Genomic DNA, 18,732 nt, shown 5'->3' with positions numbered 1-18,732 from the left:
TGATGAACAGAAATATTCATGTTGAATACTGCCTGGTAGAACTATTAAGCCCAGTTAATTATAACAACACTTATAAGCCATGCATTTCAGAAGTCCTCCTATAAAATGTGCAGAGTAGTTTATATGTTACTTCCAACTCAAACAATACTCTCATCTGATTAACAACTTTGCTGGATGATGACAGGAGATTGAATACTACTGGAAAAAGAAACAAGCAATTCTGAACATAAATAAAATGCCCATTGTGGGAGTTAGTACTTTCAAAGATTCGTTTCTCCACAGACACATATGGACTGAATGAATCCCGGACTATTTTTAAATCACCATTACTGCTGCAGTATTTAAGTAATTCTAGACACTGGCAAGCTATTCAATGACACAGTTGGCTATTCAGTTCCTGCCAAATCCTGCAAGAATTCAGACATCTAAGCACACAATTTTATTTACAAGTACATACCACAACTAAAAATTATTCCTTCCTTAAAAACAATGTAAAAAAATCTCATTAACTATTCTCATACCACCTTGAGACAACTTGCTTCATACCAAAATGTTGTATGCAGGTGCACACAAGATGCAGCCAAAATTGGTCAGTACAAACCTCCAAGTGTGAAGCACATACACAAATACTCACTTTGTAATAGTTTGTTCTTGCTGTAGATATTTATCTTGTACACATTTTTCAAACACAGCCAAGGCATGTTCACCCTTCTGCACACCATTGGGGAGCTTTGGTTCTTTTGAAAAATCTGTAGATAACAGTTCAGACTCTATTTCCTTTAGTAAATCCTCCTGTGAGGAAGTCTGATGTATTGTGGAAATAAGTTTCTTTGTGCAGTCTGTGTCATAAGGGCTTTCTGAATAGATTTTATCACTTGATTTTTTCACAAAGTCAGACTCCTCCCTTAGATCCTGTAATATTTCCATTAATGATTGCTCTGTCTGGTTAGCTTTTGGATCGTGTCGTTCAAGTTCTTCACTAGGTAGATGTTCTGGTTTTGTGGAGCCTTCTGCCTTTGTTTCACAGTAGGCACTGACAGAGGAGTCTGCCCCTCCACACTGCTGCTGTCCTTCTGCTGGGGCCCCCCTGCTGCTGGTGCTGACAGCTGCTGCATCCTGATCCGAGGGCAAGGAACTCAAGTCCCTCTCCAAGACATCAGCATCACTTCTAGTGCAACTGATGCTTGGGCACTCCTCCACTCCAGGTGTTTTATCAGCCTTCTCATTATCTGGGGACTTGAAAGAGGCATCGTCTGATAGATTGACTGGCTCCAGTGTGCTCTGCATTTCTGGTAAATATTCCTCCATAATCTTCCTTTGGAAATCTAGATGGAGAATTCATATTACAACATATTATATACAATATCAAAAGAGACAGATAGGGGAAATAAAGGCTACTAGAAAGTAAAATTCAAAGTGCAAAAATATTTAGATACATGTTATACAGAGTTTGTTGATCTTTCAGCCCAACCTTTAAGTAATGCTCCAATACAAGTTTTTCTAAGAGAAGGTGAGAAATCAGGGATGGCAAACAGGAAGCAGAGAGACAGTAAATGCCAAGACAATAAAAAAACAGAACTTTTCAGAATTAATAATTCTACCATTTAAAGCCATTTAAAGTCATAATTCTACCATTTAAATTCCAAGTAATCACTTCTAAAAAATACTTAATGACAATAAATAACCTAAAAAGATTAAGCATCCAGGGTCTTGCAGCTTTCACTTCCCTATACATGATTTGAAAGCAACAATATGTCTTGACTTACTCATTTTACAACATAGGGCGACTCCCTGCTCCAGCCAGAATATCCCATTTCCTCAGTGTCACATCCTCACTGAGTATCCATAAAGCAAAATGCATCTGTAGGAAGCTAAGGGAAGGGGCTGGGGGTGGATGGGGGTGAGATTCTCTTTTCCCATCTGTTTTCAAGCAACCAAAATCCCCTGTGGAAGAGCACAGATGCTCTGTGGCAGATCTGCTCTCTCAAACAGTAGCCTGCAGAGCAAGGACTTGAAAAACTCTGTAGAAGCTCTCTAGAAGGACACCACAGTGAGATCCAAATAGCCAGAATAATTATGGAAGAGCCTTGGTATAATACTTTTTTACTTATAATACTTTTTCAGGAATCCCAGATGGTCCAATATCTGAAAAGACTAGGAAGCACAGGAAGCCCTTATTTCCATTAGGAGAAATTCATTACAGCAGTCTTAACTTTTATATGCAACCCTATCCTCCTACACTGGATAATTTAGGCTATTTATAAACAAGGCAAACTTTTCATTTATAAATTAAACTCTGCTATTCCAAGAGCTATCTCAAAGGAAATGCTTACTTGCCACATCAAACTTGTTTCCATCCTTGCTTTCTGACTTGTTCAGCTCTCCCTTACACAGCCAGACCATCTGAGCCCCTCAGGTACTTGCTCCATGCTCCTTCCTTTGCCTCAGCCTGAAAGGAAACCCTTCATGCTGTTTGGCTTCACTCCACTGCCCCAGAGTGCTGCCTTATTAACCAACACTTCCTACTGAGGCTCACACTGTTAAAACAGAAAGGTTTATGAATCCCATTAGGCCTGTCACCAACTGCTACCACTGGCACTTTTCACTGCTAGACACAAAAAGCAGCTCCAGCCCAGCTCTTTCTACCAGGAAATACCATCCCACAAAACGCCTCCCACAAGCACCTGAAACCTACAGCTGGGTTACAATTGGCATTTAATCAACAAGAGAGAAGCACATGGAAAATTGGGCATTCAGCTGAGAGTATGGAAGGGAACATATCACAACTGCACAAGAGTCACAAATCAGCAAATGAGAATCACACATTTTTTAAGTAACAAGCAAACAACTTTTCTTTTTCTGGTTTCCAAGCAAAAAAAACCAAACCAAAACAAAACAAAAAAAACCCCAAAAACAACAACAACAAAAAAAAAAAAAAACCCCAATGCTACAGCCTCTAACCCAGTACAAATTAGCAGGAACCAGAACACAAGTGGGAAGGGAGAGGCACAAACAAGCAGAGAGATAGGGAATGAGAGAGTCTGTACAATGTGACAAGGATTGCCCATTCTACAAACATGTTCTCTGGTATTACTAAAATTCCTGATTACCCTTTGCTTCCAAAGATTTATGTTTAAGTCAGCACTGGAACCAGCAAATCCCACCACTTGGTTTGTGCAGTCCAAACAAATGCTCTACTGGAACCCATCTATCCTTTGATAACTTCTGCTAGTAAGGAAAGTTCACAATGTACTACTATTATTCTCAAAAAAAAAACAAACCCAACTGACAGTCTCAATGTGAAAGAAAAACTGAACATAACTGCAAGAAAAGGTATTCAGTTTGATAGTTGTAGAACACATTAGTTCCTACTTAATTAAAATGCTGTTAAAAACCAATGCTTTCAGACTAGTGCACTTTAAACAATCAATAATTGTAAGATAATTTGCCAATTATGCAGTTAAGACAGAAGAAAAATTCACCTTCTAGTATCTGTTTCCTCTTGTCAAAAGAAGTTTATAATCCACACACTCAGCTGTAAAAGATACTGTATTAGCATAAAGCTGAGGAAATGGTTTTCTCTCTAGTAATTACTCTAGTCAAAGTTCTTGATGATGCTTTCTCTGCAATGATCAGAGTGGGTTTTTTACCTCATTTTAAGCCTTTTTTAAAGTACCTTCTGAAGCATTATAGAACATCCCAAAATGTGCAGTTGTTTGATATACTACTGCCTCAAACCTGCTTGTGACTGCCCTACTGATGCAGTTCACCTTGACTACAAGAAAGGGAGTGGTAAAATTGGATAAATGAACTTCCATGTTGGCTGTTACACATAAAATTTCCAGTCCAGTCAGCAAACTGGAGGGTATTTATCTCCATATGGAAGCAACAAGTGAAAAATACAGCCCTGTTAAGAGAGTACATTAGGAAGGTCACTAAGTTTTCTTTTTATTGTGTTATTTCCTTCTGTAAATAATACTGTGAATTAGTATTACAAAGACTACGTGGAAGCAGAAATACAATTATTTGCACAACACAGTCACAGAGAAAAAAAAGCCACTGACTCCATATCCATAATAACGTAGTTATTATTAACCATAAATAAAGTGTAGGTTTTTTTTCCAAACACATGAGGAAATCTGAGTAATGATTATACAAATCAGTTAAAGCATGAAAAGTAAATTATGATGATTCAGTGTTCCCTACAGTCGTACTTTTATTTTCAGTGGTACCTAGAATATAATTTACCACATTAAATTCACAGTCTTTATGATTCCAATACACTGGCTTTAGCCTTATCTGCCCAAATCTACTTGCACCTGTTCATAACATACATAGATTTTTTTCCCCCTACTGTCAATTAATAATATTAGTTTTTACGTTCTAATTACTAACTCTTAAACAGGAATTAAATAATTGATCACAGTTTATTTTCACACCAGAAATGTGCAGACAAAGAACTCATTTGGAGCAGCTGTCAATGCAAATTCATACTGATATTCAAATATCTCTTGAATATTCAAAGTTTGTTCTGCCTACCTCAGGCAACTGAATATAACAGCTACTTCCTATATAATGCCAGAGACAGAAAACTGCAGTGATGTCACTAAAGAAAATGCTCATGGTTTGTAGGCAAAACATTTTCTATGACAAAAGAATCAATCAGTCTAGCAGTAGCCAGTTGAGATGAAACATGCTAATATTTGACTGTTTTACATCAAACATACAAATTCATCAAACTCCAGATAATATTTGGACACTACCTGATAGGAGCTCCACGCCTTCCCAGGTTTAATATCCATCTTGTATTACCCTACTCATCCTTAAAAATTACTTTTTCAAAATCAGGGATGTACTAAGGTTATGTACACTGCATTAAGGAAACAAAATGGTTTAGTGCCTCTTACAATGTTTTCAGAAAGCATCAAAAACAATAAAAAAAGGCAAATCTTGACTGAAGCAAGTGAACTGGTTTATGTAATGATATGCTTAAACATCAAACAAGAACACAGTGTGTTGAGTGACAGCAAAGTGCTGGGTTCTTGCACTGTTTTGCAAAGTTTCTACCTTCAAGAAGCACCTGCTCTGCTCCTTCCTTTAGGCCTGATGATCATCTTGTCAACAGGGCAGAAGTGTGATGTTTGCCTCACCCCAAAGTGTAAGTGCCTCTACCACAGGATCTTCTCAAAGCAGCAGAGTGGCCCAGCCCAAGCCTGCTTGCCCACATGCCATGACTGACTGCCATCCATCCAGGGCAGCATGTGAAAAGCTGTCACTGCCCTGTGACACTTTCTGCAGCTGTGACAGGACTCTGCCTGACTGGACTCGTGTAACTGGTCTGACCAGCTGTCCTCCCGTTTTACAGCTCACAATTAGTCTGACACTCAAACACATCTTTCCCATGCTCCTGCTCCACAGCAGAGGAGGCAGCTGGCTGTGTTTTCCCCCAACACAGTGACACAAAGCCATGCAAGTGGAAATACATCAGTTCAGATCCTGGTGATGAGAGCAGCAGGAATGAGGAACAGGAGCACAGCTCAGCCACATTTGCAAAACATCTCCCTATACATGAGAATAAAGACAAGTTGTACCCTTCAAAACCAAAACTACCTTTTTTTTTTTTAAACAGCCATTGTTTTTTCTCATCACAGACATGTTCTTCAAAGATGCAAAGAGCATACATACTTTTCATTATTATTCACAAAACTAAGTTTAAATCTGCATCAGCACAGATGATCTCCAAGTTCCAGTGTAACATCTAAAATGAGTAAGCAGTTAAACAGCTGGCACAGGACACGCAACATTGAATACTGGCAAGGGTTACAACCATTTATCACACTACTTAAACTAAGATGTGCTTATCTGCTAAATTGCTGACAGCAAAACTGACTGGAATCAGAGACAGGGAGCAGAGAGCCTGCCAATGGAGTGTGTGAACAGCACATCAGCTTTTGAACACAAATGTCTCCCAGGTACAGCAGGGAATACAAAGACTCAGGAAATAGCAATTGTTTATTTCACTTCCTGTTACACAACAGAAATATCTTCTATTAACTGCTAATCAAATGATAAAAATAAGAACAAATACGACAATGAGTCATTTAAGCTCTTCAAGGAAGTATCTGACACAATGTAAGTATTGATTATCCTGGGAGAACATCAAAAATCTCAATACACACTCCTGTAACATGCCAACAAAAGGAAGAAAAAAACTTCCTGCAGCTAACTTCAGCAGCAGTCCAGAGAAGCTTATGCTGTAACAGCAAATTCTCACTCCAGAGTCCATCCACTGGCACAGAGAAAAGCAGTTTCTGTAACACTCAGTCCTCCTCTTTTCTCTGCTGCAAGTACTTACACTCCTAACTTTTTAAGGAAGCTGTTGGCACCCTCATCCCTTGGACGTTCATCCACTGTACTGGTTGAAAATCCTTCCTACCATGGCAGTACTGCTAATTCTAATTAGGAACACCACCTTTCCCAGCTCTAGCCTGCTATCCAATGAGTACAGGCACATGCTGAGGCTCTGGTATGTTTTAATTCAATATTATGCCATTTCAAACTGCTTGTCTTTTCAATCCTCCTACTGAATGTAAACGTGATTCTCTCGAATCCCTGACTACAAAGGCCTTTCCTAAGCAGATGCACTACTAAAGCAAGAATTTAATTTCATAAAATGGATAGAATTTGACCCAAACTCTTAATACTTACGTTGTAAATATTCAAGAAGGAGGAAATTACTTTGTTTCAGCCAATTTCAAAACATATGTGAGATGAAAGCTAGAGAAACACATTAAATTATAACTATAGAAAACTTTCACTGAGGTGTGGCTGTCTAGAAGACTTCACTAACAACAAGGGAAAAAGAGGAAGTGTGCCTTATCACCTAGTAACTACCACAATGGGATTCCTTACAACAAACAGATTAAAGAATGACAGAAGTATGTGCCTGAGGTGGTTCTGTAAGCAAACTTAAGGTCAAGGTCCTGAAAAACAAAAATCACTGCTTCAAGAGAAAAAATGTATATATTTACACCTCAATGCCTAAAAATACTGCAGAGAGAGAGGCAAAAAAGAGCAGGAAGGAATAATGCTCCACAGGTGTGTGCATATACAAAACCTTGTTCAACCCAGGCTTGAAATGAAGAGCATTGAGATAAGTAATTCTGAGGCACAAAACCTACTCAAAGTGGAGAAATAAAAACTTAATACAGCAAATGCAGTTTACTGGACACTAGACACATTCAACTACACACTACATAACATAATGGCCAGTAGCAGTCAATTATTTTAACTCCTTTCAACAAGAAAGGGTTTTGCATCATCTTTGGGCAGATGTTTTCCACTCCTGGCTGTGCTTGGGAATCATCTACTCTCCAAAAAAAGTAGACATGCAATCCACAGAATTGTGAAAAAGCATTTCCACACCAGCTCAGACCACATATGCTCTTTACCTCTGGATTTGTAAAAAGCATCCCGACAGTTTTAATAAGATATGAAATAAGCTCATTTTTAAACAGAAGTACAAGTAGCTTTCCTCTTTCCATTTCATATCAGCCACAAGTAGTTTTGATACTCTAGTCCATTACTAAAGGTAATTTGAGTAATGGACTAGAGTATCAAAACTACTCAGAGCTGCCACAGAGTTGTGATGCATTTCAGAGAGCAGGTGGGGGACAAGGAAAGGAGTGATGCAGGGCTCCAGCAGTCACAGGCAGATGACTCCAACACTCAGCAGTGTCCAAAGTACCATGGCCGGGCAAGCAGCTCAGTGACAAAAAAACCTGGTGAGACCAACACAAACAGCCCAAGTTCCCAGAAGTCCTTACTGCTCTTATACTGATGTCACCTCAGGACTTAGAGTTGCAGTGTGTGCTGTAAACTTGCAAAGGAATCACTGCACACTTCTAAACAAAGTCCATGTACTTACAAGAAAAACCTATCTTGAAAATAAGGCCCTTGAAATTGCTTCAGAGAAATTCTCTTCATGCTGTAATTTGTGATCCATACTTCCTGGTTCTTTGTCAAGAACTGGATGGTAAGTCATAAAATTGCTGCTGTTACTCTTTATTTTGTTTTACAAGATGGTACATTCTGAAGATAAGTTCCACTGGAAATTCATCATAAAAATCCAAGCAAACATCCTTAAGCAGTAGTCCCTTTAAATGCTCTGTAACACTCACTATCCTTCCATATTGGCTCTGGTTTCTGAACTCTGCAGTTCAGGTGTAGTGTCCAATGGCAGCAACCAGGAGAAGGGATGCTTGTCCTTTGGAGAGTTTCTTATGGAGACAGCTAGAAAAGGGGTTTATTCTTAACATTCTCAGGCTCCCCAGTGAGAGCAAATAAAGACTTCTTTTTCCTAATACCACACCAAAAGACTGGACAGCAACACACAGCTCAAATAACCAGCTGTCTGTCCCAGACACTGTTACTGCTCTCTGAAACACATTCTAACTGATTTTACAAACACCTCTGCTCTTCTGCATCCTTCTCTCCAACTGAACCAAAAATGCCTGTTAATGGGTTTACAGAGATTTTTGTTTGCTAGCTGATCCCAATGTTGTGGGAGCAAGAAGGGTAAAAATAGCTCCATTTTGATACTGAAGGTGCTGGATGCAGACATCTGTGAATCACTCCAGTTTTAGCAAAATTGAATTTAGGAAAGCAGACATACAGCTTGCCTACATGTATAGAAAGTTGTGAGGTTTCTCTCTGCACAGCCCAGTACTAGACTAACAGCAAATTCTACAGCCCAGCAAAACCAGGTAGAAATGTAATGCTTTTACAATGACTGCCCTGTTTGTTCACCTGCAATACTTCAGAAACCAAAGTAGAGCACTGAAGCACCTGAAACTCTAGCTGGTCTAAAGAGATACCAGGAACTGTTCACTTTTATTACTCTGGCTTTCTAACAGCCCTCCAGTCAAGAGGCCTGTTCATACGCATGATATCAGAAAAAAGAAATACTTTTAACTTAGCTGTACAATCTTTCAAAGATTATGCAATAATAAATTAAAAAGCCTTACACACCAAAAGGCTACTAAAAACTCCAAACTACCAGCTATATCTAGAACTGGGAGGTCTGAAAAACAGATTTTTTTTTTTTTTTTTTTTTTTTTTACAATGAAAAGCATTATCCTCATAAAATTTTAACTGCAAAGAAAATACTGACTTTTTTTCCTGTATCACCCAATAGCAAATTAAAATGCAGTCATGTGAATTTGCAAGAGGAAGTTATGTGCATTTTACAGCTATTTTGAAGATTCATACTTACACCTCAAGTCTCATTGTAAATCACCCTCCCTTTACTCCAGCCATCCAGAGTTAAAGCTCTCAGCAACCTGCCCAGACACACCCATGGACTGGACTCAGCTACAAATAAAAGATCCACTATGTCTTACAGTGTTCTGTGTCTTGACCTGTAGAAGTACTGAGCACAAGTATTTCCCCATCTTAGCAACAACTTGGAGGTGAGCTGAGACTTCAGCTCTTCTGCTGGAATGGAATCTAACATTTACTTCACATGCAAGCAAGGACTGCCTTTTATTCAGTAATACTGAGTACTGTTTCAAAATATACCTTTTTTTCTGACATGATTTTCAAAAATTCTTATAAGGATCAGCAATGCCCTAAACCTATCCTGAGATAGCAGTTTTACATTTAACCCTTGAAGTTGTTATTCAACAAGAATCATGATTTTAAAAAGGAGGTTAGTGTACATGCCAACCCAGAATCAATATATACTCCACCATTTAAACTACTCTGCCTCCTACTCATTCACATTAATTAATACATAATATTAAATTCCAATCCACAGATTGATTTTTATACATGGTTCATTACACTCAAGAATCCCATCCTGGAAGCACCTCTCTTCATGTAAGCAGCTACTGAAGCTCATGAAGCAAATATAAATACATAACTTTACCAAAAGCACATTTATCATTTATAGTGCAGTAATAGGTTGGTTCTCTTCCCAATCACTGCAGTACAGACTAAAGGCTCTGCTAAAGAGATTTTTTATACTGCCTTACATTTCCACTCATGCATCCATGAAATGAAGTGCCATATGACTGAAATGTCAACAATCAGAAGACTTTCACGATAAAACTCTGATGCTCATCAGAAAAGCCCAGTAAAAGCAAAAGCTGCACATGAGCACCATTTGCACAGTTCAGTTACAGACCCACTTCCCTCCTGCAGGTTCCTGAGCAACAAAAAGAGAGCGTACAAGTGCTTTAGCCAGTTCAATTGCAAATTCAAGAGTTAATGTGAGATGCAGTATAATCCAGTCTAACACCAGAGATGGACTTTGTATTTCAAAGACTTAACTAGGATTTACTGGCTGAAGAATACTGAAAAGAATAATGATTTGTAGAGTTTTCTTGACAAGTCACACACATATGAAGCAACCAGCAACCCAATGTAAAAAACCTTCACAAATGCCCCAGCATTTATTAGAAAGAACAAAACTTTCTTGAACAGTTTGTTCCACAAAGGTCTCTCTGTCTCCTTTAGCTATCAAGCTATACAATATTCCATTAGAAACACAATCTTAGATGAATCACAACAGAAAAATAAAGTATTTTCTATTAGCTTTAAAGATATTTTCCTAAGCCAGAAATATTAAAGTAACCATTAAGAGCCAGACATCTGTTAGAATCAGTTGCCATTTTAATTCAATTTTCAACCTATTACACTGAGGTAAGAGACAGAATTCTTAAGCTGAAGAAGAGATGATGCTGATCACCACTACTTGTGCTCTATACAAAAAAGAGGATGGCTACGAAGTCTCACACACTCACAGCCATCCTGTATTTAGAGACAGCACAAATAGGAAGCAAAAGAAACATACCAGAGCCCCACCCACACTAGGTGTCCCAATATTAATTCACTTTTGCCCAAGATCAAATAGAAGTGAAAAGCTGGCTGTACACTGGGACATGGAGTCCTCCAGCCCAGGAGGGGCTGCCTCAGCCCAGGCAGAACTTGACACAGCTTCTGACTCAACTCACACAAATGCTTTGATGCCTGTGCTTGAAGGGAAGGAGTGGAACAGTGACTATACACAGTGGGTACTTGCAGGATTTCCTTGCTTTTATCAGTTTAACACTTCAACTCAATTATTCTTCTCAGGCTTTTAATATGACTTCATTAAACACCAATGGCAGTGCCAAGGTGCAAAGCTCAGCATTTCTATCAATTCTTTGAACAGGAGACAAGTACTTTAGAAGACAAGGTTTACTCAAACTTTATATTTGCTTTCCTTTACTTACATCACAATTTAGATAGTTGAACAGAAATGTGCCATTCCTTCAAGGCAGCAGCAGGTTTTCTGTGGAACTCGTGCACATGGTTAATATTATGGTCAATTTAACTACATGTCTGGAGTCAACAGCACAACTCCAAAATAAAGTTCATCAGTAAAGGTTTAACAAGTGAGGCTGGATTTGCTCCCACCATAACACAAGTCATGGGGTACACCTTGAGAGTGTTATTTTTTGTCATAGGAGCACCAACACTGGAAGCTCATGTATCAGGAGAAAACAACACCTTGGCAACAGCATCCTTTTACCGTGAACATCACATGAGGCTTGGATGCTTCAGGGTTTACACACAGACTTGCAATCTTCTGTGTGTCTTCAGCACAGAATAACTCTTATTCCTCCAAGTCAATAAAATGAGTCTCTACTTCAGCAACCAATGAATGCAATGCCAGCAACAGCACTACTGTCACCTTTCAGGTTTTAGCACCCTGCCTTTAGCTATGCTTACAACAAGGCCAGGAGCAGCTCTGTCCTTACTAGAACCCTGTTTGCACTCACCTTCTGACACTGATAACATCACCTGTGCAAAGAAGAATGTCGTAAGGGAGGGGAAGAAATGAAGTTTATGACTGAGTACACAACCTGGACAAAGCACACGTTCTGTGACAGCTCTTCTACACCTATAACAGAGCCATAACTCTTGTTCACACTACAGAAGGCAGAGCTCTAGCAGACCTTCTTACAAACCTGTAGCGTCATGGCATTGGTAAGATGCGGATCTTGGCATATTTGGCACTGGAGATTGCAGCATGCTTGCTTTCAACGGCTCTTTTCAAATGTTCTTTCCAGAACATGCAAAAAGCTGTAAAATTCCAGCAACGGAATTACTGTCTGTATGGTCACTACATACTGAAAAACACCATTTTGGGGGGATAGCAGAGTTCTACTGTTTTCAAACCTGCCTTTCTTAGAGTTTCTCCAGTATCCCTGAAAACAAATAAGTAAACTCTTCAATCCTTTAGGATGCAAAAAAGACAAGTGTGAGCTCTACAGAAGACTGACTTCTGTTAATTAATCTAAGAGGTAGTGCTATAGACAATATTATTACAGTGTCAGTATTCCATGTACTTTTTGAAATTAGGGTCATGATTTTCCCCTCTATTCTGACATTGATTTCTTTCTGATGAGATTTTTTTTTTCACCCTCAATTTGAGGCAGCAGCTCTTGGACTATAACACAAAGGTAAGTATTATCCATGAGGCTATCCAATATTGTCTTTGGAAATCGGAAAGTAAGTTCAGAACAAGTCAGCCCAGAACTAAGTACAGGATATTGCTTCCTGGAGCCCACATCTACTAATTTAACATGCCTAATAACATGATTAAATTCAGAAACATGTTGCATATGTTTCATAGCTCCAGGAAATTCAGTATTAGCTTCAGATAGCATTAAGCAAAAGAGCTGCTAATTAGGACCAAATTAACTGCTCTCTGTATTTGGTTCTTCGGTCCTTTTCTCAACAGTTTGAAACAGTGAACCTCACAATACCAACAAACATCTGCCAACAACTCCAAATCAAGTCTTATAAAATGACAGAAAAACACTGTTTTAAAATCAGACAAGAACAGATGATTGAAGATTTTCAGAAAGAGCTCAAGGCAATATACAACTAGTTCTTTTTTTTTAATAAAACAAATGACATTTCAAATGTCACCTAACAGCCTCCTGAAACATCTTCATACTTTCAGTTTCTGGTATCTCCAGAGCTTAACCATCTCCTCCCTAAAGTAAAGCGTAACATAAGCATTCATAGCAGCCAGTGGTTACATTTCCTTGTTCATAGAGAAACACAGCTGCGGCTCACAGTTTCACCCATTTCTTTATAAAACAAAACATACTGGGACAGCGGCCATACCTGGATTTTTAGTGTATTCTGTTTGCAGAAATAAAGAAAACTTAAAACCTGTTTTAACTTCTGAAAAGCAGTTCTGCAAGAAGATAAAGCAAAGCAGCACTAAAGCTGGAATGCCATACTTCTCATCTTCACAGATTTCAATTCCCTAAGAAATCCTCTTTGGTCTGCACAGAGTCTCACTGGAAGTATACATGTATCAGACTCACCTGTGCAGACTATTTTCCGGGACAAGAGCCAAAATCTACAAGCCTACATCATAATCATTTTGCTGAAGTCTTTCTTTCAAACCTAGAAGGGCAGGCAGCTTTTACAAATACCATCTGCAAAAACAAGGACACGTACCCTAAACAAGGACACGTACCCTACTGCAACACCACAGCCGGCTCTAAAAAATAACCTTCATAACAGCTGCTGGGCTTTGCTTTTGAACTATTTACCCATACAGCAAAGCCAACACGCAGCCAATGAAACAGCACAATCTAATTAATACCACGGAAAAGAAAGCTGTACAGAAACAAAGAGACTGCGAGCCAGCACAGGAGGCTGCGCTACCGGCTCGGAGGTCCTGACCGGGAAGGTGTTGCTATGGCAGGACCTCACCCCCGGTCCTGCTGTCACCTCGTTCCCTCCTCCTGCGCCTCGCCCACGGCCCTGGCGCGACCTCTGCCAGCCCAGCGCCCCCACCTGCACAGAGAGCGCCCCTCGCCACCCGGGGGAATTCTGCCTCCCTCCCGTCCTTCCTCCGCCCCCGCGGCCGCGTCCCCCAGCGTTTATCTCCCGCTGACAGCGAAGCGGATCAGCGGCCCCGTGGCCCCTCCCGGGCCCGCCGGGCAGCGCCCGTCCCGTCCCGTCCAGCGCCGGCGCCCTCGGCCGCTCCGCGCCGGTCCCTCGAGGAGCCCGGCAGTGCCCGTACGGCTGGGGGACGCCGGCAGTGCCAAGGCGCCGGCTCCGAGCATCCACCCACCCACTCAATCGCCCGCCCGCTCTTGCTGCGGCTCAGCCCTCACCCGGTCGCTACTCGGGCTGCAGGAGCGGCGGCAGCGCGGCCATGGCGGGCGCAGCGCGGTCCCGCTCCCCGCCGGCCGCGCGGCCCGGCGCGCTGACACATCAACAAAGATGGCGGCGGCAGGCGGGGCCCGGCGGCGGCGGCGGGGCGGGATCGGGGCAGCCCCGGGCGGCGGGGCCGGCCCAGCCCCGCGGCGGCCGCGCCTCCTGTGGGCCCTGCGGGCCCTCCGCTGCCGCTCGGGATGGGCCGGGGGCCAGCGGGCGATCGCGGCAGTCACCGGGACCAGCAGGTGACGCGGGAGCCATCTCGCCGCCTTCCCTCGCCCTCGTGCTGCTGCCGCGTTCCCACCCGCGCCGCCGAAAGCCCGCGATCCACTGACGGTGCGAAAAGCTCCGAGCGGCTGGATATAGGACATAATGCTGCGGTATTAGTGCACTCGGCGCCAGGGGACATTAGGGTGGACATTAGGAAGAATTTCTTCACGGGAAGGGCGATCAGACACTGGAGCGGACGGCCCGGGAGGTGGTGGAGTCACCGTCCCTGGACGTGGCACTCATGCCGTGGTGGGGTTCACAAGGTGGTGTTGGGCCATGGGCTGGACCCCATGATCTCAGAAGTGTTTTCCAACCTGATTCTGTGATTTCACACAAGATCATTTCAGGCATGCGTCTATAAATTGTTTCAATCTGGATTTTTTTTTCTCTACTTATTTAAACGTGATTATGTTAACAAGGGATCTCATGTCAGACATTCCATGGCACTATCTAAACCCACAGCCCTGAGCAGCTGCTTTACAGGAGGGATTCTTCACCCCAGCAGTCTTCAGAGAGCTGGTTATGAAAATGCCTCTCCTTTTTGCAGAATCCAGTGCACAAGTAATGACAAATAGAATCTTCTCCCTTAAGTAAACAGCATCTCATTCTCTATAACCAACCCCTGCACATTATGTCAAAATCCTCCGCACCCACATGCCATGCAAGAGTCAATCCAGTAATGTTAATAACAGCTTCACTTCACACCTGCTGGGACTTCATTCCTTACTTTGATTGGATTTTTAAAAAAAGTGAAAATGTTGCTGGGCATCAAAAATCTGGACTGCATTTCAGTGCTGGGACCAGCAGTTTTTCAGTGGAACACAAAGCTTTTTGGAATCCAGAGTACGGCATAAATGCCATTTTATTTAATAAAAAGGAAATTGAAAAAATACCTTAGCAGACAAGCTGCTAAGTGAAAGCAGTTGTATTTGCTATAGCAGCTCAGCTAAAATAAGCATTGGGACCTCTCCTGAAGCAACATCTTAACCATAACAATAGAAAAGCAAGTTAGAATTACTGAATACTTCAGGTTGGAAGGGGCCTTAGTAAATTATGTAGTCCAATCCCCTACTCATAGCCAGGCTAACTTTGATGTTAGATCAGATTGTTGCTTTATATTGGCTAATTTATTTTTATATACATATAAAAGCATACACATACCTACATGTATGAAAACATCACCTACCCAATGATGCAGTGATGATTTCTTCAGTTTGTATCATGGATGACCTTCAAAGTAGAATGTGCTGCACAACTTCACTTACAAACATTAATTGAGAGAGTTATTTCAGAGCAAGTTCTTTTTCTCCGTATTCTTTCTAGGCATTTGGAATTTCAGAGCTGCAACTGCAAATTTGGGGGTCCTAGAAAATGCTCCTTGAAACCTGTAGTTTAACCCCAGCCAGCAACTAGGCCCCACAAAGCTGCTGGCTCACTCCCCTCTCGAGCAGGGCAGGAGAGAGAACTGGAAGACTCAAACTTGTGGGTCGAGATAAAGACAGTTTATTGTGACAGAAAATAAAATAATAATAATGATGATAATCTGTACAAACCCAGTGATACACAATGCAATTTTTCACCACTTACTGAGTGATGCCCAGACAGTTCCCAAGCTGTTCCCTGGTCAGCTATTCCTCAGCTGATGTACTGAGGATGGTGCCATTTGGTATGGAATAATCTGTGGCCAGCTGGGATCAGCTGTCCCAGCTGTGTTCCCCCCCCACCCCCAGCTTCTTGCTGGCAGGGTATGAGAAGCTGAAAAGTCCTTGACAATAGTGTAAACACTATTTAGAAACAACTAAAAACATTAGTGTGTTATCAACATTGTTCTCATCCTAAATCCAAAGCACAGCTCTGTACCAGCTACTAGGATGAAAATTAACTCTATCCCAGCTGAAACCAGGACAAAACATTTTAACTGATCCTTAAAAACAACAGTGGGATCTTAGAAAAAGCAATCTGTAAACCTTTCAATGCCATCATAACTATAAATCTTTCAATGTCCATTATTCTGGGAAAGATAATACTGATTCAGGTAATTAAGCAAAGTCCTAGCCATCACCTCTCAGCAGCAAAGGAGTCAGTCATATGTCTTTAAAAACATTAAGTTGAAAGCACAAATGCCAGTAGGTTGCAGAGAACACTCATGCCCTCAACTTTAACCTCCAAATAACACTTTAAAGGCAAGTGTCTAGCCTTTGCTTTGCTCAAATTAATCCATCTTTCCAAAAATACATAAAATACCAGGTGTGGAACAGAGATAAGTAAAAATTGTCTCTTTTCAGAAAGCAGTGCCATGCAACACTCACTTTCTAATTGCCATGTAGCACAAGTCTAAGCTTTGCTTTCAGAAAGAGTTCTTTGCCACTACTGCTGCTGTTCTGCAGCTGAGCTGCAAAGTTCACACTGCTGCTCTGTAACACAGTCACTTCAGTGCCCAAATGGTTCTTTTCTTATTTGGTCTTCTGGTTATTTAAAGAAAACTGCAGAGACATCAGTATAGTCTAGCCCCAGTCTTTTTAAGATTTGTGCTTTTACCTTGTACACTTTGTCTGCAGTCCCACTGATGTTACCTTTATGTGCATAGTGTGTTCCAACAGACCTGGCAGAATTTAATCTGATTTTTTGCCTTTTATTCTGGGCATTTTTTTAGAGAAGGGTTAAAATCAGGTTAAGAAAATAGAGTCTGGTTAGTGAAGTTCTTCATTAAAGGCAGAAGAAAAGGATTTTTTTGTACTCAGCTGGACTCCCCATAGCTCTAGTCCCAGAACTGATGCTGACAGTTCTGACTCTTATAATGCCTATACTTAAGCCACATTTTCATGTGAAGAGTATCTTATCCCCAGGAGGCAGCCACAGATACTTAGGGAATGATAATGATAGGTCACAGAGTCCTTCCCCAAACCACTTGCACAGTGTTAAATCAGAATGAATTACTGTATCTCTTAATTAGCCAGCCATAGCTTTTATTTGGCATGTACAAATGCTGAGGAAAACAATTCCTGAGAGACAGAACTTGCCATCTGAAAGACAGACAGTCCTGCACAACAGACTTGTCAGCTGCAGACAAGCTCTGCATTGCAGAGGCAGAAGCAGAATTTGGCCCACATACTCAAAAGACAGTTCTGGCTTTTGGCTTATGCTTTATTATATAAGAAAATGGAAAGGAAGTATTTATCTAATTGCTCAGTTTCCAGATGACATTTGTTAATTATCCAGAGTATTTCTACAGCTTTGCCCTCTGAAAGGACTTACAAAGCTATTTTTTCTCCTTCAGCTAAAGAAGTGTTAGCAGCTCCACTTTAAGGGAGAACAATGAGGTGGCTCAAACAGCAGATGTCCTGAGTGATATCCCACACTCCTCTGAGACCACAGGTATCAAAGGACCATGTCTGGCACTGCCGAAGAGGAGCTGGCAGCAAAGTCCAGCTTGCCCAAATCCCATCTTCTGTATTGGTCAGAGGGCTGGTCTGTTGCAATGTAATTACTTTGGGCTGAATTGATTCCTCCATTTCACATCATGGCAAAATTACACAAAGAGTTCTTATTTTCTTCATTGGGAACCATTTTCATTGTGTAACTATTTTATTCTGAGCAAGCAGAGTTTGCCAGGGGTGTTCAGGGAGCACCATTCACAAAGCCCCATCTTCCCTCCACGTGTCAGGTAAGGACAGCATCTCTGCTGAAGCTGCTTGCCACCACCATCACATCTGATCTATACATGGCAAATCCCAACTGGGACTATGATCACTCAAGTGCTCTGAGCAAGTTACAACTGGAAAAAATTATGTTCCTTATATGTTGCTCGCACTGTCCTTTTTCAGCATGTAGCACAGTGGTGTCTCAGAGGGTTCCTAGGCATTTAGATCCTGGAGCTAGTGACACACTGGTACAGTTTTACAGAACCTACACGTAGGTAAGCCCAAGCTCTTGCTAACAATTGCAGGCAAGTCACACCAGCCTCGTGCAGCTCTTGGGATGTCGCTCCTGATCAGCCTCCGTGCTAAGAGCACTCTCCTCAGTTACCTCTGACACTCAGTTACCCAGCAGGGAGACCTGGACAGGCTGGAAGAGTGAGCTAACAAGAACTTTGTTAAGTTCAACAAGGTCAAGTGTAATGTCTTGCACCTTGTTAAACATAATCTAGAAGTGCAGCACAGGCTGGTATCTACACATCTGAGGAGCAGCTCTGTGTAAACAGACCTGGAGTTCCTGGTGGACAAACAGCTC

The 18,732-nt window shown here is 41.4% G+C and overlaps 1 protein-coding gene across 2 annotated transcripts in view; it reads right to left on the bottom strand.

Annotated features, from left to right (window-relative positions):
* The window catches only part of CCDC186 (coiled-coil domain containing 186), a 34,813-nt gene extending 20,541 nt beyond the window's left edge, over positions 1–14,272 (bottom strand). The window contains exons 1-3 of one of the 2 annotated variants that reach the window (XM_053948996.1): positions 14,190–14,206; positions 12,015–12,129; positions 635–1,325 (exon numbers count right to left, since the gene is read on the bottom strand). In XM_053948996.1, coding sequence (XP_053804971.1) covers positions 635–1,325; positions 12,015–12,078 — 755 coding nt within the window. In that variant the 5' untranslated portion in view covers positions 12,079–12,129; positions 14,190–14,206. Of the gene's footprint in view, positions 1–634; positions 1,326–12,014; positions 12,130–14,189 lie in introns of both variants that reach the window. The other variant, XM_053948997.1, reaches the window with a different exon arrangement.
* Positions 14,273–18,732: the final 4,460 nt, after the last annotated feature.

Source organism: Vidua chalybeata, chromosome 8 (assembly GCF_026979565.1).
Source record: "Vidua chalybeata isolate OUT-0048 chromosome 8, bVidCha1 merged haplotype, whole genome shotgun sequence".
NCBI classification, from domain to species: domain Eukaryota; kingdom Metazoa; phylum Chordata; class Aves; order Passeriformes; family Viduidae; genus Vidua; species Vidua chalybeata.
This window is presented reverse-complemented; position numbering and strand designations above follow the sequence as displayed.